The sequence below is a fragment of the Lineus longissimus genome, chromosome 15 (assembly GCF_910592395.1).
Source record: "Lineus longissimus chromosome 15, tnLinLong1.2, whole genome shotgun sequence".
Lineage (NCBI taxonomy): Eukaryota > Metazoa > Nemertea > Pilidiophora > Heteronemertea > Lineidae > Lineus > Lineus longissimus.
Genome location: NC_088322.1, coordinates 10,995,488 through 11,019,795, shown reverse-complemented (window position 1 = coordinate 11,019,795; position 24,308 = coordinate 10,995,488). Strand labels below are relative to the sequence as shown.

Here is a 24,308-nt window from a genome sequence, read left to right as displayed (position 1 = left end):
TAGTTTACTAATGAAACAAAAAAGAACAAACATATTGAAGTTATGGCCACCTTTTTCTTACACCAACCCGATGGTTGAAACTTCAGCCAAAACCGCTGCACCACACACAACCACATTTTTTTCAAATTCTTCATGGGTCTATCAGAGGATTGTCATCAGCTTGAATGCAGAGATTAATTGATACTGAATACAAGCTCGCCAAAAGAATTCTCGCGAGATTTGGAATGAAGTAGCCGCAGTGTTAGAGATAGCATCCGTTTTACCATTTCTCCATAACGCTTTTTTTGCATATTTGATACAGTTAAGACGGCCTGATTACCTACATGATAAGATTACCAAAGCTAAATGACAAGAGGCATGTGCGATTCCGTGCGATCGTATTTTTTGAGCAATCGCGGTGACCAGAGCAAAAGCTGGAAAAAAACGTGAATACGAGAACATTAAAAATTCTACGAAGAATATGATTTTTAAATCGTGTTTATTACGATACCATAACACATTTTTTCAAACTGAAATTGAGTCACTGCAGAATGTAAATGGTTAACTTTGTAAATTTTGAGTTTATTTAGTACTTGTTCTTAAGCAGAATAGCATTCCGCAAAGATGACGTCACTGCAGCTGCTGCCCTCTATTTCCCCATCGCTGAATTACAGGCAATGTCTTACAAACATGCGGTTTCGTAATGGATTCAGGCTTTCTAACTAGGGCAGTTAGATTCAATCTGGCACATGTCCGAGTGTTGGAAATACTACATAATTGTTCTGAATATTTCTCTCTCTGACTCTATGGTATCATTCATGCTAAAAACAATGCAGGGTCAAAGATAATTGACTTTGAAATAAGCTCAAATGCGTAGAAATAAGTGTCGATGTCCGACTGTCACGTGACTAAAACGTCATCAATATCTTATGCAAATGACCTTGTGAGCTATAAATAGTAACTTCGCGGAATGCTTTTGAGTCACTGCAGAATGTAAATTGTTAACTATGTAAATTTTGAGTTTATTTAGTACACGGTCTTAAGCAGAATTCTCTGAGGAGTCGATCTTTCTCAACGTTCATGAAAAAGTAGACAGGATATCATATTATAGTGCTACCTCTGAACTACGTCCTCTTCCATTCACGAATTGGCTTAACGTAGCCTTCTGCCTATGTTTCTATTGTTTTGAGGTAGAATAAGAAAGCCAAGTAACAGTGTCCTTCATGATAAAGTCCAACAATCTAGTGCTTGCAGGGGCGCTCTTCTTCGGTAACAGCCTTGCATTTCCCCGTCTGTTTGTCCTGGAGCTTACAGGTGGCGCGCTTGGATACCTTTCTCCACGGTCGGCATCGGGTCCATTCCGACCATTCTGAGAAAGAAAAAGGTAATATAAACCCCTCCAAATACTCCAAATGTTTGTGATTCTTAATTTTTTGGCGATAAACGAAAGTTTCTAAAAAAATAAATTGATGGATTACACAAGTCCTTTCGTATTTTTTTAAATAAAAAAATTGCAGTTTGTAGCAGATGTCCCAAAAATTCCCATAAATTTAAAATACTGCAACGATACTGCTGTTACTGAAGTTGATAAATGAAAATGAATTCGGCTGTGTTATTCATGAATTTTACTTAATAGTGTATACATAGAGATAAATGAATACGCACACACGAAGAAACATTAAAGATGAAAACATAATGTGCCTGATTTAATTCTGTCAAAGTGGTATATCAAGGACATTTTTGCCGAAAAGTGGGGAGTCCAGATACCGTGCGTTTTTAAATTCATGGCATAGTTGCAAGGTTGCATATGTACATGTAGGTTTTAGGAATTTTGCTATGAATGCCTACTAGTTGATCAATGACACTGTAAACTACATTTAGGACACGCACACATGTCCCATGTGTTGACCAAAGCGTACCTCCGACACAAGCTTTCTCAATGACCTCATTGTCCTTAGTAATTTTGACTTTATTACCACTGGCATTGCAGCCACCGAATTCTTCCTGGTCGCCTTCTGGAAAGCAAGACGTGACGGTATCAAAATAGGTATAAGCGTACTGCACCGCAGGCAGGGGAAGGCATCAGATCTATACCGGAGGGAATTAATTGGCTACTGGATGTGCCAAATTCAGGGGCCTGATATACTGCTTATCAGCATTAACTTATCTTATCGTTGATCACTTCATTAATAGTAAATGCCTTATGTTATTCCCAAAACAAATAAAATATGCGTATTAGCGCCAATAAACAAATAAATGCCTTGTTATTGCGTAAGCTTCGTGTGTACGGAATGCCATATTATGGTCGCTTATACATCCTACCAATTAGTGAGGAGCCATTAATATTGCATTCTTATGCATTGGAATAATGCATTACCTAATATAAATAGAACCTCTGCCTTTGGGGCTCAAGGAGAGAATATCAGGGTAACAATGCTTAGCCTCCTAGTGAGGATCTGGTTTAAGTGTCATTGCATAACACCATATCGGTCTTCAATCTGTCGTCTTGTTCTTGTTCCTTTCAAATGTACACAATACCTAACATTAGATACAAGAGATAGGCTGTTACGCATTCCTCTGACTCCCACTCCAATTAATATCAGAGGTCGAATTGCAGCTATCTGGTAAAATTTTCTATTCAGTCAAATTGACAAAACGTTTTCAAATTGATATTCCGCCTGTCGTCTTTACATATTTTCAAATTTCAACTTGGACGAGCGAATAAGACGGATGTAAGCGAATCGTTATCCAGGTCGTAAGCTATCACCACAACTTGGAATACAACTTAATTATTTCCGCCGTATGCACATGTCTATCAAAGTGAAAATGTTCAGCGCGTTGTCCCCGACGCAATAATTCACTCTTTTTTTATGAAGTCGGGCAGCGAGTGTCAAAAACGATGCGCAGCCTCTGTAATATCGACAATATTACTGCATTCTTGGTAACATCGATAGCCATAACCGTCACGGTATTTTTGCTTCGTTGGTACATTATCCTTACTGCGGAATATCAAAAAATCTAGGAACGGTCATGTGAATACAAATGTTTCTCGAATGGACTAAGAAAAAGACAAATTTAATTCACCTACCTCGCTTATCCAGCTCCTCGGAAAAATGAAAAGGCCCTAACGTTTCCTCGTCAGCTGAAGCGGCAACCAGTGTGTAGAACCCCGCAAAAATGAGACAAAGAGTCAGCTTCATTTTGGTAAGTTGTGCGGAACAAAACCCAATGAATGCCTTGTAGGAATGGGCAAGTTGATGAACTGGCCGGATGCGACAACTCAGTGATGTTATCTCCCCTGACTTAGTTGTCCGCTTGCATTATAGTTGCGTCCACTTATAAAAACGAAGATTTACGATGATTTCGTAAATTAGTAAGATACGCTTTTGGATATGAATTTATGGAATGGAACGAGGAAAGGATAATCTCAACCTGCTACGACTGGTTTTACCGTATGAATGACGTATAGAGACAAAATTCGGTTGTCTTCCGCAAATATTGTTCGAGTGTGTCTCGGAGGCCGTTGTGGTCTGCTTATTTGAAATGACTATGGTAGATAAAAGATATGAATTTAAGTCAGTTTTGAGATAAAATCACACTGGGCACTATTGTGGCCCGTTCCGAAACCTTCTGGAATTGCAATTATTTATCGATGAGCTCACTATTGGGGGGTGACGAAAGTAGAAGCAGTATTTGCTAATCGCTCGGGGAAATGAAATCTACGCCGGCCTGAATGGACCACGTAGTTGGGAGACGAAAAAACTGGAGGTGAGGAGCGAAAAAAAACAACAACAAAGTTTGAAGTACAATAACGTAAGTTTTAATCTCGTCTTTTTACAATATTTGGTAGCTTAGTCCTTAATCATCGACTCTTACACACAATATGAATACCTAATACAGTATTAATTCCACTACAGAGAAAAACATTCGCTTCATTGCATACATGGTTTCACAACACGCATCCAGATCTGCAACTTGTTCGTGTATTATTGATAGCTTCTTCATATTCATGCCCCAGTTGCCAAAACAGGTGTTATCACTAACGCTGGCGTTAACTTAACTTGGCGTTAAGTCTAAAGGGCTTAACTGAAGGAGATAACGCTATGTTAAGTTAACGCAAGCGTTTAGTATGTTTTCAACAAATAGACCCAAGAGATAACCATGCCGCCATCTCGCATTTCATTGCCGATTTCACAAAGTGACTGGTCTGCATTGATTGTGGAACGTTTGTTTAATACCGTGGTGCTATCTACGTTCCCACTTTATCAGGCCGTCATTCAAACAAATGAATATGGTGCAAGAAGCACTTATCGATGCCAATGTTTTCAAATCGAAGTCGCTAACAACAGCCCTGAGAACCTTCCGCATCTGGTTTATTGCGTAACTTTATCTGAAATTCAACTGACGCACAATGTTCAAAACGTCACTGTTAGCAAACAATGCTGAGCGCGAGTTCACCAGCGCTGTTATTTTCCTTCGAAACGAAAACGAGTAAGCTACAAACACTGTCCAAAGTGAGTCCAACTATCTGCACTTATTTAACGCTTGCAGGGACGCTCCTCCTCATCAAGCTCCTTGCATTTTTTCGTCTTCTTGTCCTCGACCTTACACGTCACCCTCTTAGAGACCTTCCTCCACGGTCGGCACCGGGTCCAGGATGACCACTCTGAAAAGAAACAAAGACATGCAGGTCGTAAAGGAAGTGTTGCAAGCGAACAGCGATATAATACTACACAATCAAAACACAGACATAAGGAACTTCTTCGCAGATTAACTCTTTCGTTTTCTTTTGGTTGACATCCTCCGTGGCATAGAGAATAACTTATGAGAAGATTGATAATAAATGAAACGTAAGTAAATGCGTCAGCCTGCCAAACCACGTTATTTGCTCATCGGGTGGAACACGTGGAACATGCGGCAATATCGCTGTAGAATCTATGATGAACTTCGATTACAACAAAACTCGTTTTATATCATAGCTTCACTTAGGGCCATTATGGATTCTATGATGGCCCGTTAACTTATAGATTCTATAACGAGAATTCAGTTATGGATTATGTACTGTTCGTTCCATTATAATGGTGTAGTAAGTGTTGTTATGACATTATTACTGACTCCATTGCATAATCTATTACCACTGTATATACAACCGTAATGTTCGTATCATAGTTGCTACAATTTATATTCTCCGTCAATGACTTCATATGAATATTTATATGAATATCTACTTTGTCATAGATTCATGACAGGCACGATATGGGCCATCGACATTACGTCATATGGCTCAAATATGTTTGTGCGACATTATTTACGCCAGGCGGCAGAAAAGGCGTTATTGCCGTTAACTAATAAAAATATAATCAAAAAGTTTCCATAAAGAAATAAACTTTGGGCTTACCTCCAACGCAGGCCTTCTCGGTGACTTTGCCTGACTTTGAAATCTTGACTTTGTTGCCGCTTGCGTTACAGCCGCCGAACTCGTCTTCGTTATCTAGGAAGATAGCAATGACAGATACAGATATGAACATATTGAATAAAATCTACCATACTTCAAATCTGATGTTCGTATGATTAGTAATAACCCAAAATAATACATGTTGTAAATGCCCATTTTGCAGATTAAAATGATAATACTCCCTTTTAAGTGTCCACTGATCTAAAATTATTTTCACTGGTCTGTACGGATAGGCGAAATATAATAAGTATTTTGCCGCCGCACCAGAATGACGCCGTTGACAGAGAGGCAGCTGGGAGGACCGCATTTTTCCAGAGGATTAAACTCGAAATCAAGAAATGTGATCATTCAGTTTTATTTTTAATTTCTTCATTTTCTGTGTTATTTGGTAGAAACGAATTTCAAAAATTGCAAATTTCCGAAACAGGAACTGCAAAGTCCGTAACAGGAACCAAAGGTAGGATCTATTTTGAGACAGAATTCGCTCTTTAAGGTTGTTCACCTTGACTCGGAGAGGTGGCGGGCAACCGACGGATAGTACAGAAGGGACTGATCTGAAGTGAAAAACCCTAAGAGGTTTTTCTTTTGTCAAAATACCTCTACGGGGTACACATTTGAGTTGGCCGAAACCCTTTAAAACTTTTTCAGAAGCACTGCACTAAAACCTTCATTTCTAAGAGTTAACAAACGCTTTTGCATAGTTGTTTTGGATATCGACTTTAAAAAGAAATTCAAAAGCTACGTAACACTTACGTCGTTTTTCCAGCTCTTCAGGGAAATCGAATGCATCTAGATTTTCGGCAAAATCAGAAAAGGAATCCGGCTCGTCGGCAGAGACAACGACTAGTGCAAACACTGCCGCAACGATAAGACAAAGCACCAACTTCATTTTGATTAAAATCTCAACGGGTGAACGAAAGCCAACGCCTTTACGGACGGCCGAGTGATGAATTGAGTTCTTGAGGATATGACTTGTACGACGGGTTCCCTGGCAATAGTGTTCACTTATTATTTGCTCACTTATAAATATGATATTGTGGTAATTTTTTCTGTAATTGTGTTCTGACAGAGAAAGACAGACTCTTCAATAATAATTTGCAATAAGTGATATTGCGGTTATGGAGCGTTCTGAAAACGTGCAAAATGGATACAGATTCAGATGCAGATGAGGAAGATACTGATTAAACGACAAGAAGGGTTGACTGGTGTGCGTCATGTTGGGTTCCTTTCTTGAACCAAATCACGTAGATCTTGAAACATAGCACGGTTTAGTAAGTTTATTGAAGGAGGTATGTATTTACTCGGAAAGGAAGAAACCATACGTCATTAAGTTCCAAAGCACAACTTCTCACACACTACGTACGACTAAGGGCATCCGACCCCCGATCGAGGCTCATTTTGATCACACATCGGACTCCGATAGTTGTGCGTCTTTAATTGAACGGACTATTATGGCTGCATTTTCTTCCCTAAACGTCATTGTCTGACTGTAATATCTATATTGAGGATTTTCTTCATACTCGCGGGCACACCAGAAGAAGTGACGAAAAATGACTCTGCTGTAATGTACGGAATTGACGTACGACTGGAATAAACTTACAAATTCAAGTAGATGATATTCGTAAAATTTGGTGGTGGCACACAAAAGCTGTATAAAGATATTACATTGTGCTTGCTATATTGTAAATGTAAACGGACTATATAATATATGTCTGTCTACCGAAATACTTACTAGCTATTTACTCTGTAGCACATTAGAAGGGAGCGCCTGATAATTAACCATAAAATACACCCAGACGACAGAAGTTGTTAATACATATCTCGGAAAAAGTTGACGGGCAGGTTGATGATGAAGTACCTTTCAGGTTTAAATTATATCCGTCAGTGATACTGTGCACGTATCCTACTATTATACGGGCGATGTTTGTGAATAAGACGCAAATATTGCCCGAACAAGTTATTACTTTAAAAAGCTCTGTTCGCACTTGCAAATCTGCCTGAAATGTATTTTTGTGTGCTTTTACGACTATAAAGTAAAACCTCTACTATAAGGACACCCTCGTGACTGACAACTGTTGTCATTTAAGATTTGTAACTGTATCTTAATCATAAGCGGCTAGTATGGTGAAATTATATATGCCATCAATTTCGAACGCTATCCTCTCACACCAAAAAATAAAAGATTGCCATGGTAAAAGTAAGTGGTAAAACAAGCAAGGCAGAAACGCAGGAGCACTTCACATTGGGAAGTGACACTCCGGTGGCGAATTATTGTTGACGAGTATCGGGTACATCGATCAACACGCTACGCCCATGCAGCAATCATGGCAACAGGCCAATTACATGGTGGTGTCTGCAGACCCGAAATCGCCACAGGAGTGGCGGTTCCTGTGTTTCGTTCCTGCGATTCTGTTTTGTTTCTGTCTTTCTTGTTTTACAACTACCCGATACGAAAGTGCTGGGTGCGGCAAAGTGGCCACCAATGATGATAATGCAGACGAAATTATACCGCCAATGTATCACGTATTCAATTGTCATGCTAGATACGTGAAGCAGCAAACTGTGTACATATGCTTTACTTTTTACTCATGGAGTTCCATTTACAATATCTGTCAAAGGAAAACGACCACTTGGAATGTTCAAACATGCATGTATTCATGAACACGCAACATGTCGACCTAAACTTGCAACCTTAAGTAGGTATATGGCATTATTATTGTCTGAAATGTTCCAGTGTTGCATGTTTTCCATGCATTTTACTGAAAAGGAAAACACTCTTTTACATTATTGCGCTTTCAGAAAAGGGTCAGTTGCATGGAACAAGTTGAAAGGTTGTGTAATCACTGCCGTCTTTCGTTAAAGAGGTAACATTTTTGTGAAGATGCACAAACCCTTATCGTCAAATGCACTTACAACGAACAAGTGACGTTCTAATATCGTGCAATAACGCAATAAGCTCCATCCGAAACTTTGACCCCGTCAGAATGTAAAGGTAGAAATTCAGCATATTATTCATGAACATAATTAGATTGCACGCTGCGCGTCCAAGTGAGAGCAATGACATTAGGGAGGGATCTTTTGAACTCACCCAGTCTGGTATCCATAAATTGAAGAGGACAGTAGGTGAAGTTGTCACCAGGAAAGCTATATCAACAACCACTAACATTCTGGTAACTGACGAAAACGAAGCATCTTTTGTCAATGAGTTGTTTTTATGATCCGCCGACACCGACTGATGACGAAACAATGAGGTTTGCGTTCTCAAGTATATCATGGCACAAATAGCGATATTGAGTGTTGAAATGAGGGTAAAAGGTGCAAAACTAAATATAGTGAGGTCGACCCAAGGAAAAACCTCTTCGGCAAAGTAGCTATGTTTGTCATAGGGCCGACACATCCCATTAGAGTCGAGGTGTAGGAAGAATACCATTGGCAAGTTTATTGCTAAAAGTACCATGACAATTCCTGCGACTACCGCCCTTGCTTTCTTTACAGTGCATATTTGCCTTGCATGCAGCGGCTTCCAGACTGCTATGAATCTTTCCGCAGTCACCGCAACTAGGATCCAGCATGACGTATCTGTGGTGATAGGAATCACCACGAATTGCACACGACATTGAAAGTCCGATAGTACCATGTTACTGGAAATGGCCCTAGTCACCATTATTGATGCAGCGGCGATGTCCAATGTTAATAAATCCGTCATGGCTAACGCTCGCAGAAAGAAACACGTTGTCGACGATCGAAGACTTGGGCGCCTCAGGACCACAAATGTTAAAATATTACCGACTGTCCCCAAGAAAATGATAATAGGAGCTACTGCTAACCAGGTATACCTCGACAATTGGTTCAAATGCAAGCCTTCGTAAAATGTGTCCCGACTGGAGTTGAAAACATCGTTATCGGTTAAGTGGACCGCCATTGTTCTTCAACAGCTTCCAACTAAAGTCATGTAGCTCCGAAAGCTTTGAGCTTTGAAACACCTTTGAAGATTTTAGGTTAACATATATATGCACCCCGCAGAGGTTTCGCGATCGGTTCTTAAAAGGTAGATGTCACGAAAAGCCACCAGGACTGACATCACATCACGAACGCGCTCACCCACCGCTCAGAAATGGGGTTCCTCAATACACGATTGCCTCCATTTTTCTTAATTAGTTTCCACTCAAAATTTGGTCAAAATCACATGTGCAACAGTCAACTACAATGAACATATGTTTTCGGCCAACGAAGAGTAGAATAGATTTTGATTTGAAGCTTATATGTTTAACTGATAGCAGCGGAAATCATCTACAAGGCGAAGAATAGCATCCCTCATTACAAAGGTAAACCTAATCGATGTCCCAATTCTACACAGCAAACCAAGTCTATTGCAACACGTGCCTAGTTTTGCTGTTGCTGGTCATATGAGATAGACTATACGCAGACATGCGGAAATATCCTGTTGACTCCTTTTTTGCATTAAGAATCCACCAGAATACTTACATCAGTAACGAACAATTAGATACCTGGAAACACTAGCCATTTTCACAATAGTTCGTCAACAAGTCATGTCTTGTGATGTACCTTTTTCAACTCCTTCTCGAAATAAAGTCGGGACTTTCGTATAAGGTATTTTATTGAGTCAAAATATGTAAACGTAAATGGTGCATTGAGACTAAAAGGCACGAGATCTACTCTGATATCGCACCGACTTTTCAGATCAAACATTACTTTCTGTAGCACTTGTATTGGGAAGACTCGAAGGGCGCTGTTAGGCCGGGTTGGCTCAGAAGTTCACGGCGTAGGGACACTCTATATATAATCCGGCGGACAGTGGCTTCGAAATGGCTTTTGTCCATATGCCATCAGTGTTCACATACGGTGTAGATCAAGGCAAACCCAACATAGGAGGACAATCAGCGCGGCAAACACAACGGACTGGTAAGTGCAAAACCTGAAGGCAGCACTTCAATTTTTCGTCATCCTCTCTAATATATGGTTCTGTAAAGATATCGCTCTAGTGAGACCTTTTGAGAAAGGCATGCCGTCAATTTTCTAGTCGAGAAAGGATATTGTGTCCCCTTTGGATCGACAGCGATGTAACATTGACTGAAACATCATGATGATATCCATTGGTGCACGTGTACTTGTCATGCTGGATGTGCTTGTCATGCTGGATGTCATGCTGGATGTGCAACACGAGAGCCGTTCAGCGACTGCGCACCTATTGCCTTCGGCCCGACATTAGTCAGGTTACATAGTTGGTCCGCACGTATTGCCCGATAGCCTTGTTGCCTCTGGCTCGAATTTTTTACACCCTGAATACGCCCTGTGGTGTTTTAGCAATTAATGGCGCGTCGCAAATAAACGGCCTGGCGCCTATATCATAAATATTTTTAATGAGGTTCCATTATGGTACGTTAATGGAAGGATTTAAGTCCACGGTGATGCCACGTCATTAAATACTTTCATATAGCGTTTTTATTGTGTCAGTCCATCAACTTTAGCAGCCCTTCGAATCTAAGGTGTACCATTATGAGAATGCATAAAAATCTATTCAAACGCGTTTTGGGATTTGTGCATGTACCGTAATTAGCGGATCTAGATGTAGGAAAATGAATGAACTATTGTTGGTAAAATGCTACAGCTTGCGAGAAGTGGTTAAGACTACCTTGACGCTATGGCTGTAGGCAAGTAGTAAGCGTATTGATACTAAGACATGTACCCGTCTACCACGATATTTTGACGTGAAATTTCTACCCTCTGTTAGTTTTAACCGAAGCAACCGATAGATGAAAAATCTCAGTGCGGCAGAAATTTGGTGACAGACATGTTGATACTGAGTGGTAAACTCTGTATAAAAACGACCTTCTGCTTTGAGTCCTGTCTGAGATTAAGGATAGCAAGGCACATGCGGCTATTGATCCTTTTTAGATACATTACAACCGAATGTCGAAATAGACGCACAGTGTAAGGCTATTTTCATGTCCACATTTTCATCATATCCAGTTCCAAAACAAACTTACAAACGGTAATGACAATGTCCAATCATTTCCTAACGTTTACAATAGAATCCGCAAAGATGAATACTTTTTGTCATATTTATAATCTGACATTTGTGACCAATGCCTTTAATTTCCTGTGGCACCTGCATGAAATCCATCATGTAATGGCAGTTACTCTCGTTTCACCACTAGAAGATCTATCTTTCATTGGCATCATCTATCATTATGGCCGTACCTAATGCACACTTTTACCGGGCACTGCACAAAGCGCTTATGCATCAACTTTAAAACAAAGGTTATACATGTTAACGTAGAGTAATTGCACTTGTATTCTCAGAGAATAATAGCTGAACATTTAGTTCACCAAGCCACCTTGAAAAGAACGGAACGGCCATGATTTGCAGGATTGGACTAAAGAAATTGTCTGCGGTTTTGGTCCTAATCGGACTGATTCTCGCCGTGGAAGGTTTGTATATTAAGACTTGTTTCTAACGCAAGGATGCTTTTGATGGATCGATTTCCATGCAAATAATTTACATAACACGTTCGTTCTCGCAATTGCACTTGGTGAAAACCTGCCGTTATGCTAGGCGCCATTCGCTCAACGCCCATTTTGAGTTTCTGATAACGATTGTGTAATGAATGAAATAAGTTCAGAAAATTTAAGTGCCGTAACAGGGTTGGATTTCAGGCCGCTAGTGCGAAGGCCCGCTGCTAGTCTTAAAATGAAGAAATCCCCGCTATTCCGAAAAAATAAAGTAATAACGGAACGTGTAATCCTGAATGTTAGGTTATATTATATTACGCCTGCTTTCTCACCATAAAATTTTAATCAGCGTCATAAGAAAATTGTACGTCTTTCAAATGTTTTAAGATTATAATAGGACCAACCTGAAGCAGCGACTCTTGGCAACATTATACTACTTAGGAGTTTTACAACAAACGTTTCGGAACAGCAGGTCTATTTTCGATTTCGGATTGGCACCATCACATTCGTTGGAACATCTGGGACACTATATGTCAGCTCCTGGTCGACGCCAAAAGAATCTTACCTTATAGCATGTGGTACAGTGATATATCTGTGAAAAAGATAAAAGTGTATAATAGTGCTTTTCTGTCGCTCCATAATTCAACATTACCTTGCGAATTTAGTACATTTCATTACACTGATATTTGATATTTTCTTTCAGGACACAAACTCCCGTAAGTAAATCAGTTAACGTATTATTATATCTGGTGTTAACAGATATTTCAACCAAGAACGTGTTTTAGCATCGCTTTGCTCGTACAGTGAATTCGGGTTGTCTTCAAAGAGATGAAAATAATAATTAAAAAATGTGCAGATAGGTCATGAAGCATTTCGGCGATATATGCCGCCATGGTTTTTTGACAGCCATCGTAACCTGCTTTCTCCGAAACTATAGTCTTACGTCTATAATAGTGATTTTTCCAAAGCCCCCGAAACGCCCACGGGAACGCCTAAAGTTCATCTTTTCACTTAACATTTAAATGTTTTGCCTTGACGTTCCATGACAAAACGTCTTGATTTTTTAATTGACCGTTTGAGTATTCATGAAACGTCAAGGTAAATAACGTTAAAATGTTAAGCGAAAAGGTACTATCGAGTAGATAAATCGCGTTGAAAGTCTAATTTTATATTTTAAGCTGCGGCCACCACGGCTCTGTCTGCAGCCGCTGGGAGTGGGACCAATACTCGTGCTGTGGACCGTCCATATCCGCCCCTGGTGGGCACGACTGCGTCAACGACGGAAATGATTGGTACTACTGCCGGGAAAATCTGATCGGAACGCCCAACAGGCCACTGTATCAGTAGTAATCTTGAGGGATTCAAAGTGTACTCGTTTTCGATTTTGCTAAATTCATTAAACAACATCAAGGACAGAAGGAGCAACACGAAGAACAAATATTTTAGACTGGTTCGATATTCTACTATTACAGTGGTATGCTTATAATTCATTCTGCGGGGCTGATCAATGCATCAGATCTCTACTGCATTAAATGATACCCCAATTGCATTGATTTATGTAAGTCATACAAAAAAGAGTCATGCCAAAAGTGGAATGACTCTTTTTATAATATATCCTTGAGAAATAAAAGATGCCGTGCCTATATTTTAGAGACGTTGTATTCTGTTAGTCAAGAGTATTAAGTAAAGTGTGGCAAAAAAAACGCCATTAGCCGCTTTACATCACGTGCCAACTGATTGCTCTGGAAAACATCAATCCCAAGGGCCATTACTAGCATCCGCTCCGATGAGACGCCAACATCCCAACTCATCAGAAGCTCAAGCGGGGGCGATAGTAGATTATTTGTTTAATTCATTGGTTTCCACTAGTAAGAGCCTTTTTCCGACTCCCAATGGTTTCTCTAACTTTTTTCTGATTAATCCGACAAAAATCCGACATTGTCCGACTTTTCCTTGAATGTTCGGATTTCTAGAAAACCTATGAAAAATACTAAGGCCTTCCCAGAAATTAGGGCATTAAAGATCAAATGCCTAAAATGAATATGGTTAATGAGGTGAACTCAAGAGAGCGGCTTAACACAACCGTCATGACTGTAACATTATTAAAGGCGAACACTCAGAATAATTCTCTTCGCTTTTAAATGTTAAGAGCAAACTATTCGGACGGCTATATTTATCCAACTTACTGTCACAACACTTCAAACCGCACTCTCAAACTGTCATATTTCGATTTTCTGATGGTCATGTACCTCTATTTTTTTAGTGTAATGCAAGATGACCTTATGATGGTGTTATTTGCGCAACTCTGAACATGCATCATTTGAGGACGAAGAAAAATAGGCCATACGTCTCATCAGAAATAGTCGGCATTGATCCAATCATTAAGGTCATGACATAGGCAGCGAAAGGTTCAGCGGTTCTTCAACCATGAAAACAAATGCGGGCAAATTGGAGGATGCCAGTGACCTTCCTTCAATCAAGAAGGAATCGACACCTCCAGATGTCGTAAAGAAACTCCTCACGTCGTCTGCTACGAAAGGCATCCCTTATGAGGAGACACATGGATGGGTAATCGTCTTTGCTTAATTTTTCGGTCAATTTTCGTTCAGTCTGTGCTTATTGTATGGCCCTATGTTGTGTTCCTTGAACAGTTCGGCAGGAGCCCAGCAGAGACTGCGATGATTGGGTCTGTGTCGTACCTATTTACTTGCATAGTGGGTGAGTTTTTATGATTTTCATTTGACGCCTATGTAGGTACCCTATTATCAGTAGGCCACTCAAGAATGACATTGCTTCACAGATTCTGACCTGTAAGGTATACTCGGCATGAATGAAAAGGGAAATCGTGTAGCCTTTACGGCCGGGAGAGCTTAGCTGTGCATGTGTAGTCTTGCAATAACGTAATGACCGCGGTTGCTTCAGAAACGCCAAAGTGCCTAAGGTGACCTTGATCGGAATCTGAAGCGAAATTCAGGTCATGCAAAATCAGGGTTATATCTCGTCTCGAATTATATTTGCAGGTTATACTGGTAATATCTAGAAATGTCAATCATAATAGATGTGACTTATTTGTTTTTCAGGTCCGTTGGGAAGTTTCCTCTGCGGTCTGATCGCGCATCGTAAGACCAGTATACTTAGGTCAGTGCTAACGGGCGTCGCACCGGACTTTTTAAAAACAACTACACCTCCGACTATCATCCAGTTTGTTTTTCTCAAGTGAGCTAATTCAGATATCGATAAATGAAATCGTGGTCTCTCAAAGTGCTGGCCAATAATTGCACTCACTGGTAGGGCAATAAGCAGGCTCTTGCATTCGCATTGTGAAGAGTAACAACAGTCCACCCTTTCATTCAACACGCCATTTTGATTGCACGAAACCCACCAGGCTAATTATTTCAACGCTGCCGTACATTTGAATGAGAAACTCGCACGCACGTGACGAAGGCGGAGAGGGGAATTCTCGCGAATGGCAATTAGGCGGTTCACGATGTTCACCACGGAGTGAAACACTGAATCGTGCATTCAAGACACGCATGCCAGTTCGTAACCTCATTAGGTTCTCCATTTCCCGCTTCCCTGATTGGTGACGTCACAGGTCAGGCAGACGGTAGAACAACGCGACGGGGTCGCTGCCAAGGATGAACATGTTGACTGATGAACGACGACATCAACAGTTTATTTGGAATATTCTCAGTATATCGGACTCCAAGTATGCTTTCAAAAGGTCAACATGATATACACATGTTATCATAGACATAAGTACTACTGACACTAGAGACCATTACTCAAAACTATAGAACATACCGTTTCAAAAAAAAATCACAGACATAAATATACTAACGGAAAGTACTTTTCACACATATCGGTTTACTTATTGGCAATTGTCATATCGTGGGTTGAACATGCCGATGAAAACTTGTTACTAGTATAGCTATAGCCACTTGGATTTTAGACCACCAGTGCGTGGTTTACAATAACTCCATCTTTTGGGTATTTGGTTGTAAGACCGCGACCCAAGTTTGGATGAAAACTGGCGACACCAGATTAATTTTAGTTGACCAAGTGACAATGCGGCTGATAAATCATGATGCGGCCGGCCGTGTTTTAGCGAGCAGGTAACAGGTTTGTATAAAGCGTGGACACTCGCAAAACAACTTTTCCCCACATTCCAAATGCGTCTGCAATATTTCTAGTTCGTTGCTGAGGTTACTATAACTACGGTGTGACAGGCTAGTCTATTAGTGGGTTGTGGATATTCATTATCATATTGATAGGCCAGAAATGGCTAAAATTTGGCCCATTTTTAACTTTGTGTTCTCATCTTTTTTAACTTGCAAGCCTTTAATTTTTAAGTTAATCCGTGTGTGCCGAAAGAGAATTGACGATACATAGAATTCAAAGGAAAAAATACATTGATAGATCTCATCATCCAAACTGCTAAACTGCCAAGATTTAAGACATTATGCAAAATCTCGTGATTTATCACTTCCGAGATTATGCGTCAGTACGTCTAAAATTATCTCCGGACGTTGGTTCCGGAAAATACAGGGTGTTCATAAAAACATGAGACATGTTCAAGGCTCATGTTCTTTTACATATTAGTGAGTTCAATAGATGCAAAGCAAATAACTCTAATTTGGTATTTTCAAGTAAAGACTTACGATCTTTAATGGTTTTGTAGTGAAAGTGTTTGATTTGTTTCAGGATCCTACTCGCCTTATTTAAAATGGTTTGATGACCCTTATTCAAAACAGTTTGATGAAGATCATCAGCAGTTGCTGACATCACATGCACACGAGGCTTAGCGAATCGACACTTATAGCGCAATAGGCCGCCAAACCCAACTCTCCTTCATTTGAGAAATACAAGTACTGTTGAATTTTAGAAGCCTCAAATACTTCAGGATTGATAGAGACTATGATAGCCAATACATGTACTAAATTATGACGTCATGAATTTATTCTTGTTGTCCTCTATCATTCGAGTTCTACTAGGTTAGTGGTATACTTTCTTAATGATATGCTTGATCAAGATTTTCGAAAATTAATTGGCTTAGTAGATGGCGCCAAGTTCTGTGATGAGAAATGATCTACTTCGCCTCAACTATGCTGCCTTATGTTCATCTAGGCCCGACTTGTATCATCTCCTTGTTTCAACCGCAGCTGTTTTACAACAAAACCTTAAGCCTATTCTTATGGTGTAAAGTAAATGTCACCAGCCGTATCAAAGCATTTCGACATAAAGGGCCGTAGGCAAGATAATTTTTCTTCCTTTTTTTCTTCAGAAGGACCTCACTTCTATACGCCAAAGCCTTCAAAAGGAGAAGTGCATGTAAAAAGTACCTTCACGATTACTGGCTACCAACTGCGATTTTCATGCTTAATAGTTTAATTGGAAGTGACTACTTGGCAAGCCCGGCTTACCAAACAGCGACTTTTTCTTGTCCTGAATGGAGAGCCGAACTCATTAATATTAAAGTAAAGTCTTCCAGCTCGCCAAACATGGTCGATTTCTTACCTGTTTGGCAAGCCCGGCTGGCCGAACAGGGTGGCTTTTTATTGCTGTTTGGCAAGCGGCTCTCCAAACAGGACAAAAAAGATGCCTGTTCGGCGAGCGGCTTGCCAAATAGACCCGGCCTAGTTAATTTCCTACTCCTGGCTCCCTGTTGATATTCCTACCTGTGTTTTTTTAATAACATGATTGATTTGTGTCGCACAGTTCTTTTTCGTGTTACTTACAGACTTTACCTTGCACTGAATGTTCCACCTAAATATCAATGATATTGAAATTGTTACAAGTAAGCCTACATGTACAGCAATTTGAATAAAACATGCAAATTACAGTACCATGTCTAGTTTGGTTCTAAACTTTGATAAATAAAAATAAATATGCTCTCATGCAATGGTTGTCGCTCCTCTGGTTGGTTGTTGCTTGATCTTTGTCACATATAGTTTATTTTTTATATTGATAGATCAATTTATTTGGTAGTGCTTATCAAGCTTAAAAGGAAATGGTATTTAATAATGTTCTAGCCAACGTCGCGCCCTGGCACGGCAATGAAAATAGTAAATTTCGTAAGTAGATGAAATTATCTGTGTCTCTTTACCTTCAGGACTTCAAAGGTAACGTGGTTTCACATTGCTTGCAATAATCATACTGTTACATTGGATCAACAAAAAATACTAGGGGAATTTAGGCCTACCTTTTGAAAAAAGACAAGTTTTTAGTATTTCTGTATTTTTAGTCTTATTAAGTCTTGCTATATGCCATTTCCCCGATTTTATTAGTAATGTATCCTGAATTCGCTTGATCTGACACGATATCCCCTTCTCGTTGGCTTGGCAACAATACACCATTTCTGTTACGAACTTTTTCAAACAAAGGACCACCCCTGAAGCTTCTCGTTTGCAATGGGATCTTTAAATTGATTAAATGTTCTGATAAACAATTTAGTCGTTCACTCCGTTTAATATTACAGTGCTTTAGACTCCCTGGACTAATTGCTTTCGGTGATATGTGTAACTGGCTTTCAGAACTAATTGATTGAAATGTCCCCTCATCAACGTTGTCATTACTGACTCTGAAGGTAGATTTTCTCAAAAAAGAACCATGTTGCTGAGCACCCACCACCACGCCCACCATTTCTTGAAGGTATATCGTGATACTGTTATCTCTGATATTCTGAGGGCTGCCGGGACCACAAATCGTTGTCAGCGCATGGCCTCCACTATATTGAGCTAATTATCAGTCTATATTGATTCAATTCCGAACGAATTATCAGGCAAAACGTCTTCAGAATAATTACGTAATGATGAGCTTAAAGATATTGTGATCGCCGCTCCTTGTGGATATCAAAACACACAACTTACACATTATTTTGATTTCTTTCCGAAATAATATGATTAGTAGCGGATAGATTAAATCATCTGCGAGATTATTTTGATAGTTACATGCAGTAATTAGAACATTAACTGGAGTTATTGCTTTAATCAGGAGTAATTAATTACGAGCAATGCGCAGTGAAGTCGTAGCGAGTTTAGATGTACAATAAACTGGTAAACGCTGTAAACCAATGCATGACTATTGAACCACTTGCTTGATAAAAACGGCAAAATGACACTAATTGGAGATCAATTTGTTGAGACATTGACACTGAATTGTACTGGCATCTACTCCTTACGTTTATATATGTATCATACGCTTACCATCGCAACAGGAGGCACAACGGCACAACATCACATAGGGAGATGTTATGTGTAACAGTGGCACTGGCGATGGATATCATCTACTCGTTGATAGTTGATGTTGTTGGACAGGATTGTCTACCGAAATGTCAATGCTTTGAAAAAAAATGCGAAAAGCCTTTTTAAGAAAGAAATTAACAAAACTGGCCAAGTGATATTTTCCTTGGTTGGTTTTGAGCGCAACGCCATGGTAGCTCAACTCTCCCCGAGGGCTTTCCTTTAAATTTCATTTCAAAGATTAAACCTTTCTTTAAACAAAAATTACATGGCCTGACACGATACAGCACTCATTTTTGTAATAGTTGACGTAAACCATAAAGTAACTTAATCGGATCATAGCACATCAGGTTCAAAAAGGTGTTCTTTCGTACACGTTCATCGAACCAGGTGGAATAGAATAGGATAGCATCTGAGTATCACCTTGGAGTCAAGGGGTAGTTTTAACTCACACAATTCTGTTAATGTTGAGAATGAAAAAGTTGCACCCTGCATCTACATTGTAAGCTATTTTGCCTCAGACCTGCCATGTTTGCACGTCATCAATATCACGATCCGTTAAACCAGGCTGTAAAAAAACAGGTCAAGATTCTTGGAAGATTCTGAAGATGCCTCATTTTTTGCAAATGTCTTGACAGACCATTACAAGATGCCCGCCAACAAGAGCGACTGACCATAAAGAAGCGAGATAACTTAATAAAATGTTATCGATCAATGCTTTTGCACGGTTCCGGAAAGAAAGCTATCAGAAAAAAGGGCCATGTTTGTGTGACTGTATATAAAAAATATGTATTTCCAACTTGAAGGTTATCGAAGAAACAGGAAGTAGAAATTCCAACATCATTTTAAACTGCGCCAAGTAGTTTTGCATTAGGACGAAGGCCACTTCGTTAAATTTTTAAACGATCTAATTTCGTATGGCCTGAAATACGCGCAGCATTGGCCTATCCAGGTGCACGCCCTAATTCTCGTAACTTTAAGGCAATTACCATGATATGCAACGTCATTGCCGAAAAGATGGTGACGCTTCTTACCGGTGTTACTGTCCAGCGATTACGAAAATGTCACGGAAACTTTCAATGGGCACATGAGTTTCTCGGGTAGTTGATCAAGTCATTCTACCCCTGTCGTGACAGAGATAATCTCACTCAGTCCGTTGAAGGCATGCCAGCCAATTGTGAAACATGTGTTGTACTATTGGCTAAGAACAGTGGAGTGGCCAGTATGGCAGGTTGGCTACTGGTTTGATGTGGCATCGCCCAGGGTTGGGTTCACAAACATTCACAAAGCAACATCCACGTGACCCCTAAGGTCGAAAATCTTGATATCATTCTTACGTTTCGTCATATCATAGAAGCACAATATTTACAAAATTGTTAGTGATATTCTTAGTCAAGACTTTTAATCTTACAAGAATCGTGTAAAGATAAATTGAACACGTATACAAATCTGAATAAGATCTTGATTAAGAATCAGAAAATTAGGAAATTTTACGCGTTGCTTTGAATTGGAGCTTTGAATTGGTTTGTTTGGGGAAATTTCACTTACCTTGAAAATTAAACGCGAATACCTCAAAAATGTACTCTATTTCAATACATCGTAATCGAATAACGCTTTGTCAGGTGTTAAAATGCCTGTTTGGTGCACCGTCGCTCAAATCTCAGACAATCCTATTCAGAGCATGTAGTGTCATTATTAATTAAACTATAATAATATGTGCTTGAGATTGAATTACATTCTCCAAACAAACATAATTATTCAGTCATACTCTCCATGCCAATATAAGCTTCCACGTTGTAAAATCATTGCGCATATCATTGCGTTTCTCATAGATTCGTACTCACTTCCGGGGGAAAATTGCAAAAATATGTGTCGTTTTAAGTAAATAATTCCAACTGAAAAGGTTTTATCGGACTATTCCAACCATGTTTCAAGTTCCTCATCAATTTGTTCATTGAAGGTCGTATATCACTAGAAGGTATCTGCCATTCGGAGGCTGTGGCAACCAAGTGAAGATGGGATGGAGCGACGTCATCCGAAAATAGAGTTCCGGTACTGCGCGAGGAAGACGATTGAATTACCGGAACTCAGATTAAAGGATAAAAATGTCGAAGAGCTACATGTCGAGGAAAACGGCAATCATAATTAAATCGTGATATACATGAGATAAAACCGTGCTATAAATCACTGTGTATCAGAATGTATAAGCGTTGAATTGCCATCATGAAAGCTTGCGTGTAGGCCGGATTACGTAACGTTTCATCTCAGGTCACTGAAGAAAAAAATTCTAATTGAAGTCATTTTACTATGATTTAGACGTTGTATTCAAACGCGCTGCCTATAATTATCAAAATTACAATGCAAGAAAGCCGACACACGATCATAAAATGTTGACTATCTCTTAGCCTTCGACTTCGTGGCCTGAATGTTCCTTAATTCCTCGGGCTTCTTGTATCGATAACATGGGTATAACGATCATGTTATGAATGTGTAAATTCTTTCTCGGATATTTTGGCCTAGCGAAAACAGATATAGCCATGAATATACCTGTATTGTGTTGGGTTTCAGAATATTTCTCTTTGTTTACATGTTTCAAAAGTAAACCAGTATTCTGTGGAACCACCAGGTGTTTGATTAGCATTTCATATCAGGGGATGCACTTTAAAGGTCATATATCAAGGTTTTTTGCCATTTTCTGCTGTAAGACGATTTCAAAAGTGTACCTAACACTTTATACAATACAGAAAACCAAATGCAATTAGCTCCATCCATTTTGAAGATATAGCCAATTATGTGTTTGACAACTTGATTACCTAATCAGGCTAGCAACTGGCTTGTTAGAGCCAGGCGGCGGGTTCAGCAAAAGTTGTGATGTAGATCAGGTTATCTGTACATGTCATGCAATCGCAATCATAAAAGCAGGAGGGCCTTAATTAATTATGCACACCTGGAAGTAATGTGTTTCATTCACTATGGTGTATTGTGTGGCTCCGAATTGTGTCAAGGATAGCACAAAGAACAATCGAATGACGGATGGGACCCATTTTCATGAATTTCCAAAGCCAGTTGAACGAGAGAGGAGGAAGCTGTGGATTCGGAAGTGCAAACGTTTGGAGTGTTGGAAGCCTGGGCCTTCGGCCAAACTTTGCAGTGATCACTTTATCGATACGGATTATCACATGAAGCCGGATATCTGCATCCAACTGAATATTAAATGCCACTTGTTAAAAACAGCTGTTCCAACCATGTCAATTGCATTTAATGCCCGAGGCTGCTGAGGTCGGTTGTTATACATAATGTGTAGGCCCTATTGGGGCCTGTGATACCGCATAGTGTCTTCTTGTGTTCCAGCCAAAGCAAGGTGACAGCGACACAGGTCAGTGTCAGTGACAGCCACTGTCAATGACAGATTATTGTCATCTGACATCTAGGCCTATCTAACGTTGCACGGCATTATATCGTCACGTCAAGATGATTGTGCATAATACCGTCACTTTTCAATAGTAGTTCAGCGTCATGACATAACTGGCGGTACAACACAGACGAGGCGGAACAATATTGTGCAACATTAGTCTGTTCAAAAATCATACATGTTATGCATCTGCAACCGTCTATCAATGTCTTCTTTGCTATATCGGCAGGTCTGCCATGCAAATTGATTAACCACAAATTCTAATCACTTTCGTCCGAATGATCACTCTCATTATGATCTAGTGATATTAATGGCTCGAACATGTACGGCTCAACGTTTAAATATCCTTCTGTATCGACCAAAACATCCTCAAATTCACTGCTCTAACTCTCTGAACTGTATGCGGAAGCCATATTGCTTTGTTCTGACTGACCTGATCTACGTCATCAGAAAATCCCTAGCGGCCACATGTGGAACTAATCTAAAGTTGTGTGTGGTGGGAAATTCAAATAGTTTAAAATTGAAAATTGAAATAACTAAATAATGACTTTATTATTAGAATTTTTTTAATGTCTGGGATCTTGTTTTTTTAACCCTCAACATATTTCATGAGTATCAAGCATGTTTTCAAACCTTGATATATGGCCTTTAAGTTACTAGCGTCTGGGCTGTCGCTAATGATTAAACTGACCACTGTCCATGACTGGACCGCAGCCGTACATATTGAGCAGGTTCCTGTTGCCTTCCTTCACAGAATGTTGAAAGAAGATAACCTCAGAGGCAATTTCACTGGCACCTGAGAGGCAATTTCACTGGCACCTGTGAGGCAATTTCAGTGCCACCCTTCACGAAATAAAAGTGATTCTGGAAGGGTTTTTTTTTCAACTCTTTTCGGGAACTTTGTACAGCCCGTGTTATCAGCCGAATATTTTACCCGGCACCCGGCTATAAAAGCAACCACCCTGGCAACCTGAGGAAATTCGTCAAGTACATCAGCTGCAGGCTTTGTGTAAGTTTAGTAGCATGTTCTGAAAGTTCAATGCTTGTTCTGCAGCTCGTTTTGCCTTTTCTCCCACATCGCAATATTTTCCAATATGATTTCCGCAAGGACCGAAATCCGATGTCCAGCCATGCACCATGTTATCTACTCGCATAAAGCTGTTGGTATTGTCAAAGGATATGTGCTAATCACTTGAAATGCTGTGAGTGGTCTTTTTTTGAAATGTCAAACACCCGGTTATGATTGCGTGTGACATACTCCCATTCGGCTTCGTACGCCCAGAGCCAACGTTCTCACCGAACATTTGCGCATTTCCATATATCTTCGACTCTTCGCACTGTTTTTCTTCATGGCATATAATGTTCCATTTGGTCAGTGTCACCACACTGTCCGACCACATCCTCTGCAACACCACATGCCCACTACCTGATCGTGAACCTACAGAATGTAACACGACATTCTTCAATTTCGTGGACTCATTCATCACCTGAGCAAGAAATTAGGAAATAGAGCCAGCCACAGCGAAGGAAATGAGTGGTGCACAATCGTGATTTAAAGCATGGGTAATTAAACAGGGAAGGATACGAATTGGCGGCTTGTTATCGGACATCCGGGGTTTGATCTGGTATCCATTAGCCGCCGATACAAGTACGGTTTAGCCTTTTTGACGTTTGTTTACTTGCAAGCATCTTTCGACACCAGTACCTGGCAGTGTCTGTGCAACACCGGAATTACGTTACCTACTTT

At 39.9% G+C, this 24,308-nt stretch overlaps 3 protein-coding genes and 1 long non-coding RNA gene across 5 annotated transcripts; 1 reads left to right on the top strand and 3 right to left on the bottom strand.

The window, feature by feature from the left end:
• Positions 1-499: 499 nt before the first annotated feature.
• LOC135499851 (uncharacterized) lies at positions 500-3,216 on the bottom strand. 2 transcript variants are annotated; one of them, XM_064790826.1, is made up of 3 exons: positions 3,068-3,216; positions 1,899-1,994; positions 500-1,348 (listed from the first exon to the last, which is right to left on the bottom strand). In XM_064790826.1, exons 1-3 carry the CDS (start codon positions 3,177-3,179, stop codon positions 1,221-1,223), a joined length of 336 nt encoding a protein of 111 aa, XP_064646896.1. In that variant the 5' UTR covers positions 3,180-3,216; the 3' UTR covers positions 500-1,220. The 2 variants fall into 2 exon arrangements, with proteins under 2 accessions (XP_064646896.1, XP_064646897.1); XM_064790827.1 differs by having other exon boundaries at positions 1,899-1,991.
• Positions 3,217-3,783: 567 nt separating this feature from the next.
• LOC135499788 (uncharacterized) lies at positions 3,784-6,444 on the bottom strand. Its single transcript, XM_064790743.1, has 3 exons — positions 6,188-6,444; positions 5,378-5,470; positions 3,784-4,645 (listed from the first exon to the last, which is right to left on the bottom strand). The coding sequence occupies exons 1-3, from the start codon at positions 6,321-6,323 to the stop codon at positions 4,518-4,520; spliced, it is 357 nt and encodes a 118-aa protein (XP_064646813.1). The 5' UTR covers positions 6,324-6,444; the 3' UTR covers positions 3,784-4,517.
• A 1,451-nt stretch (positions 6,445-7,895) lies between these two features.
• LOC135499787 (FMRFamide peptide receptor frpr-18-like) lies at positions 7,896-10,570 on the bottom strand. Its single transcript, XM_064790742.1, has one exon. It carries the CDS (start codon positions 9,354-9,356, stop codon positions 8,334-8,336), a length of 1,023 nt encoding a protein of 340 aa, XP_064646812.1. The 5' UTR covers positions 9,357-10,570; the 3' UTR covers positions 7,896-8,333.
• A 1,221-nt stretch (positions 10,571-11,791) lies between these two features.
• LOC135499988 (uncharacterized) lies at positions 11,792-13,553 on the top strand. The gene is made up of 3 exons (XR_010449376.1): positions 11,792-11,887; positions 12,612-12,624; positions 13,087-13,553. It is a non-coding gene; the product is annotated as an uncharacterized LOC135499988 (long non-coding RNA).
• Positions 13,554-24,308: the final 10,755 nt, after the last annotated feature.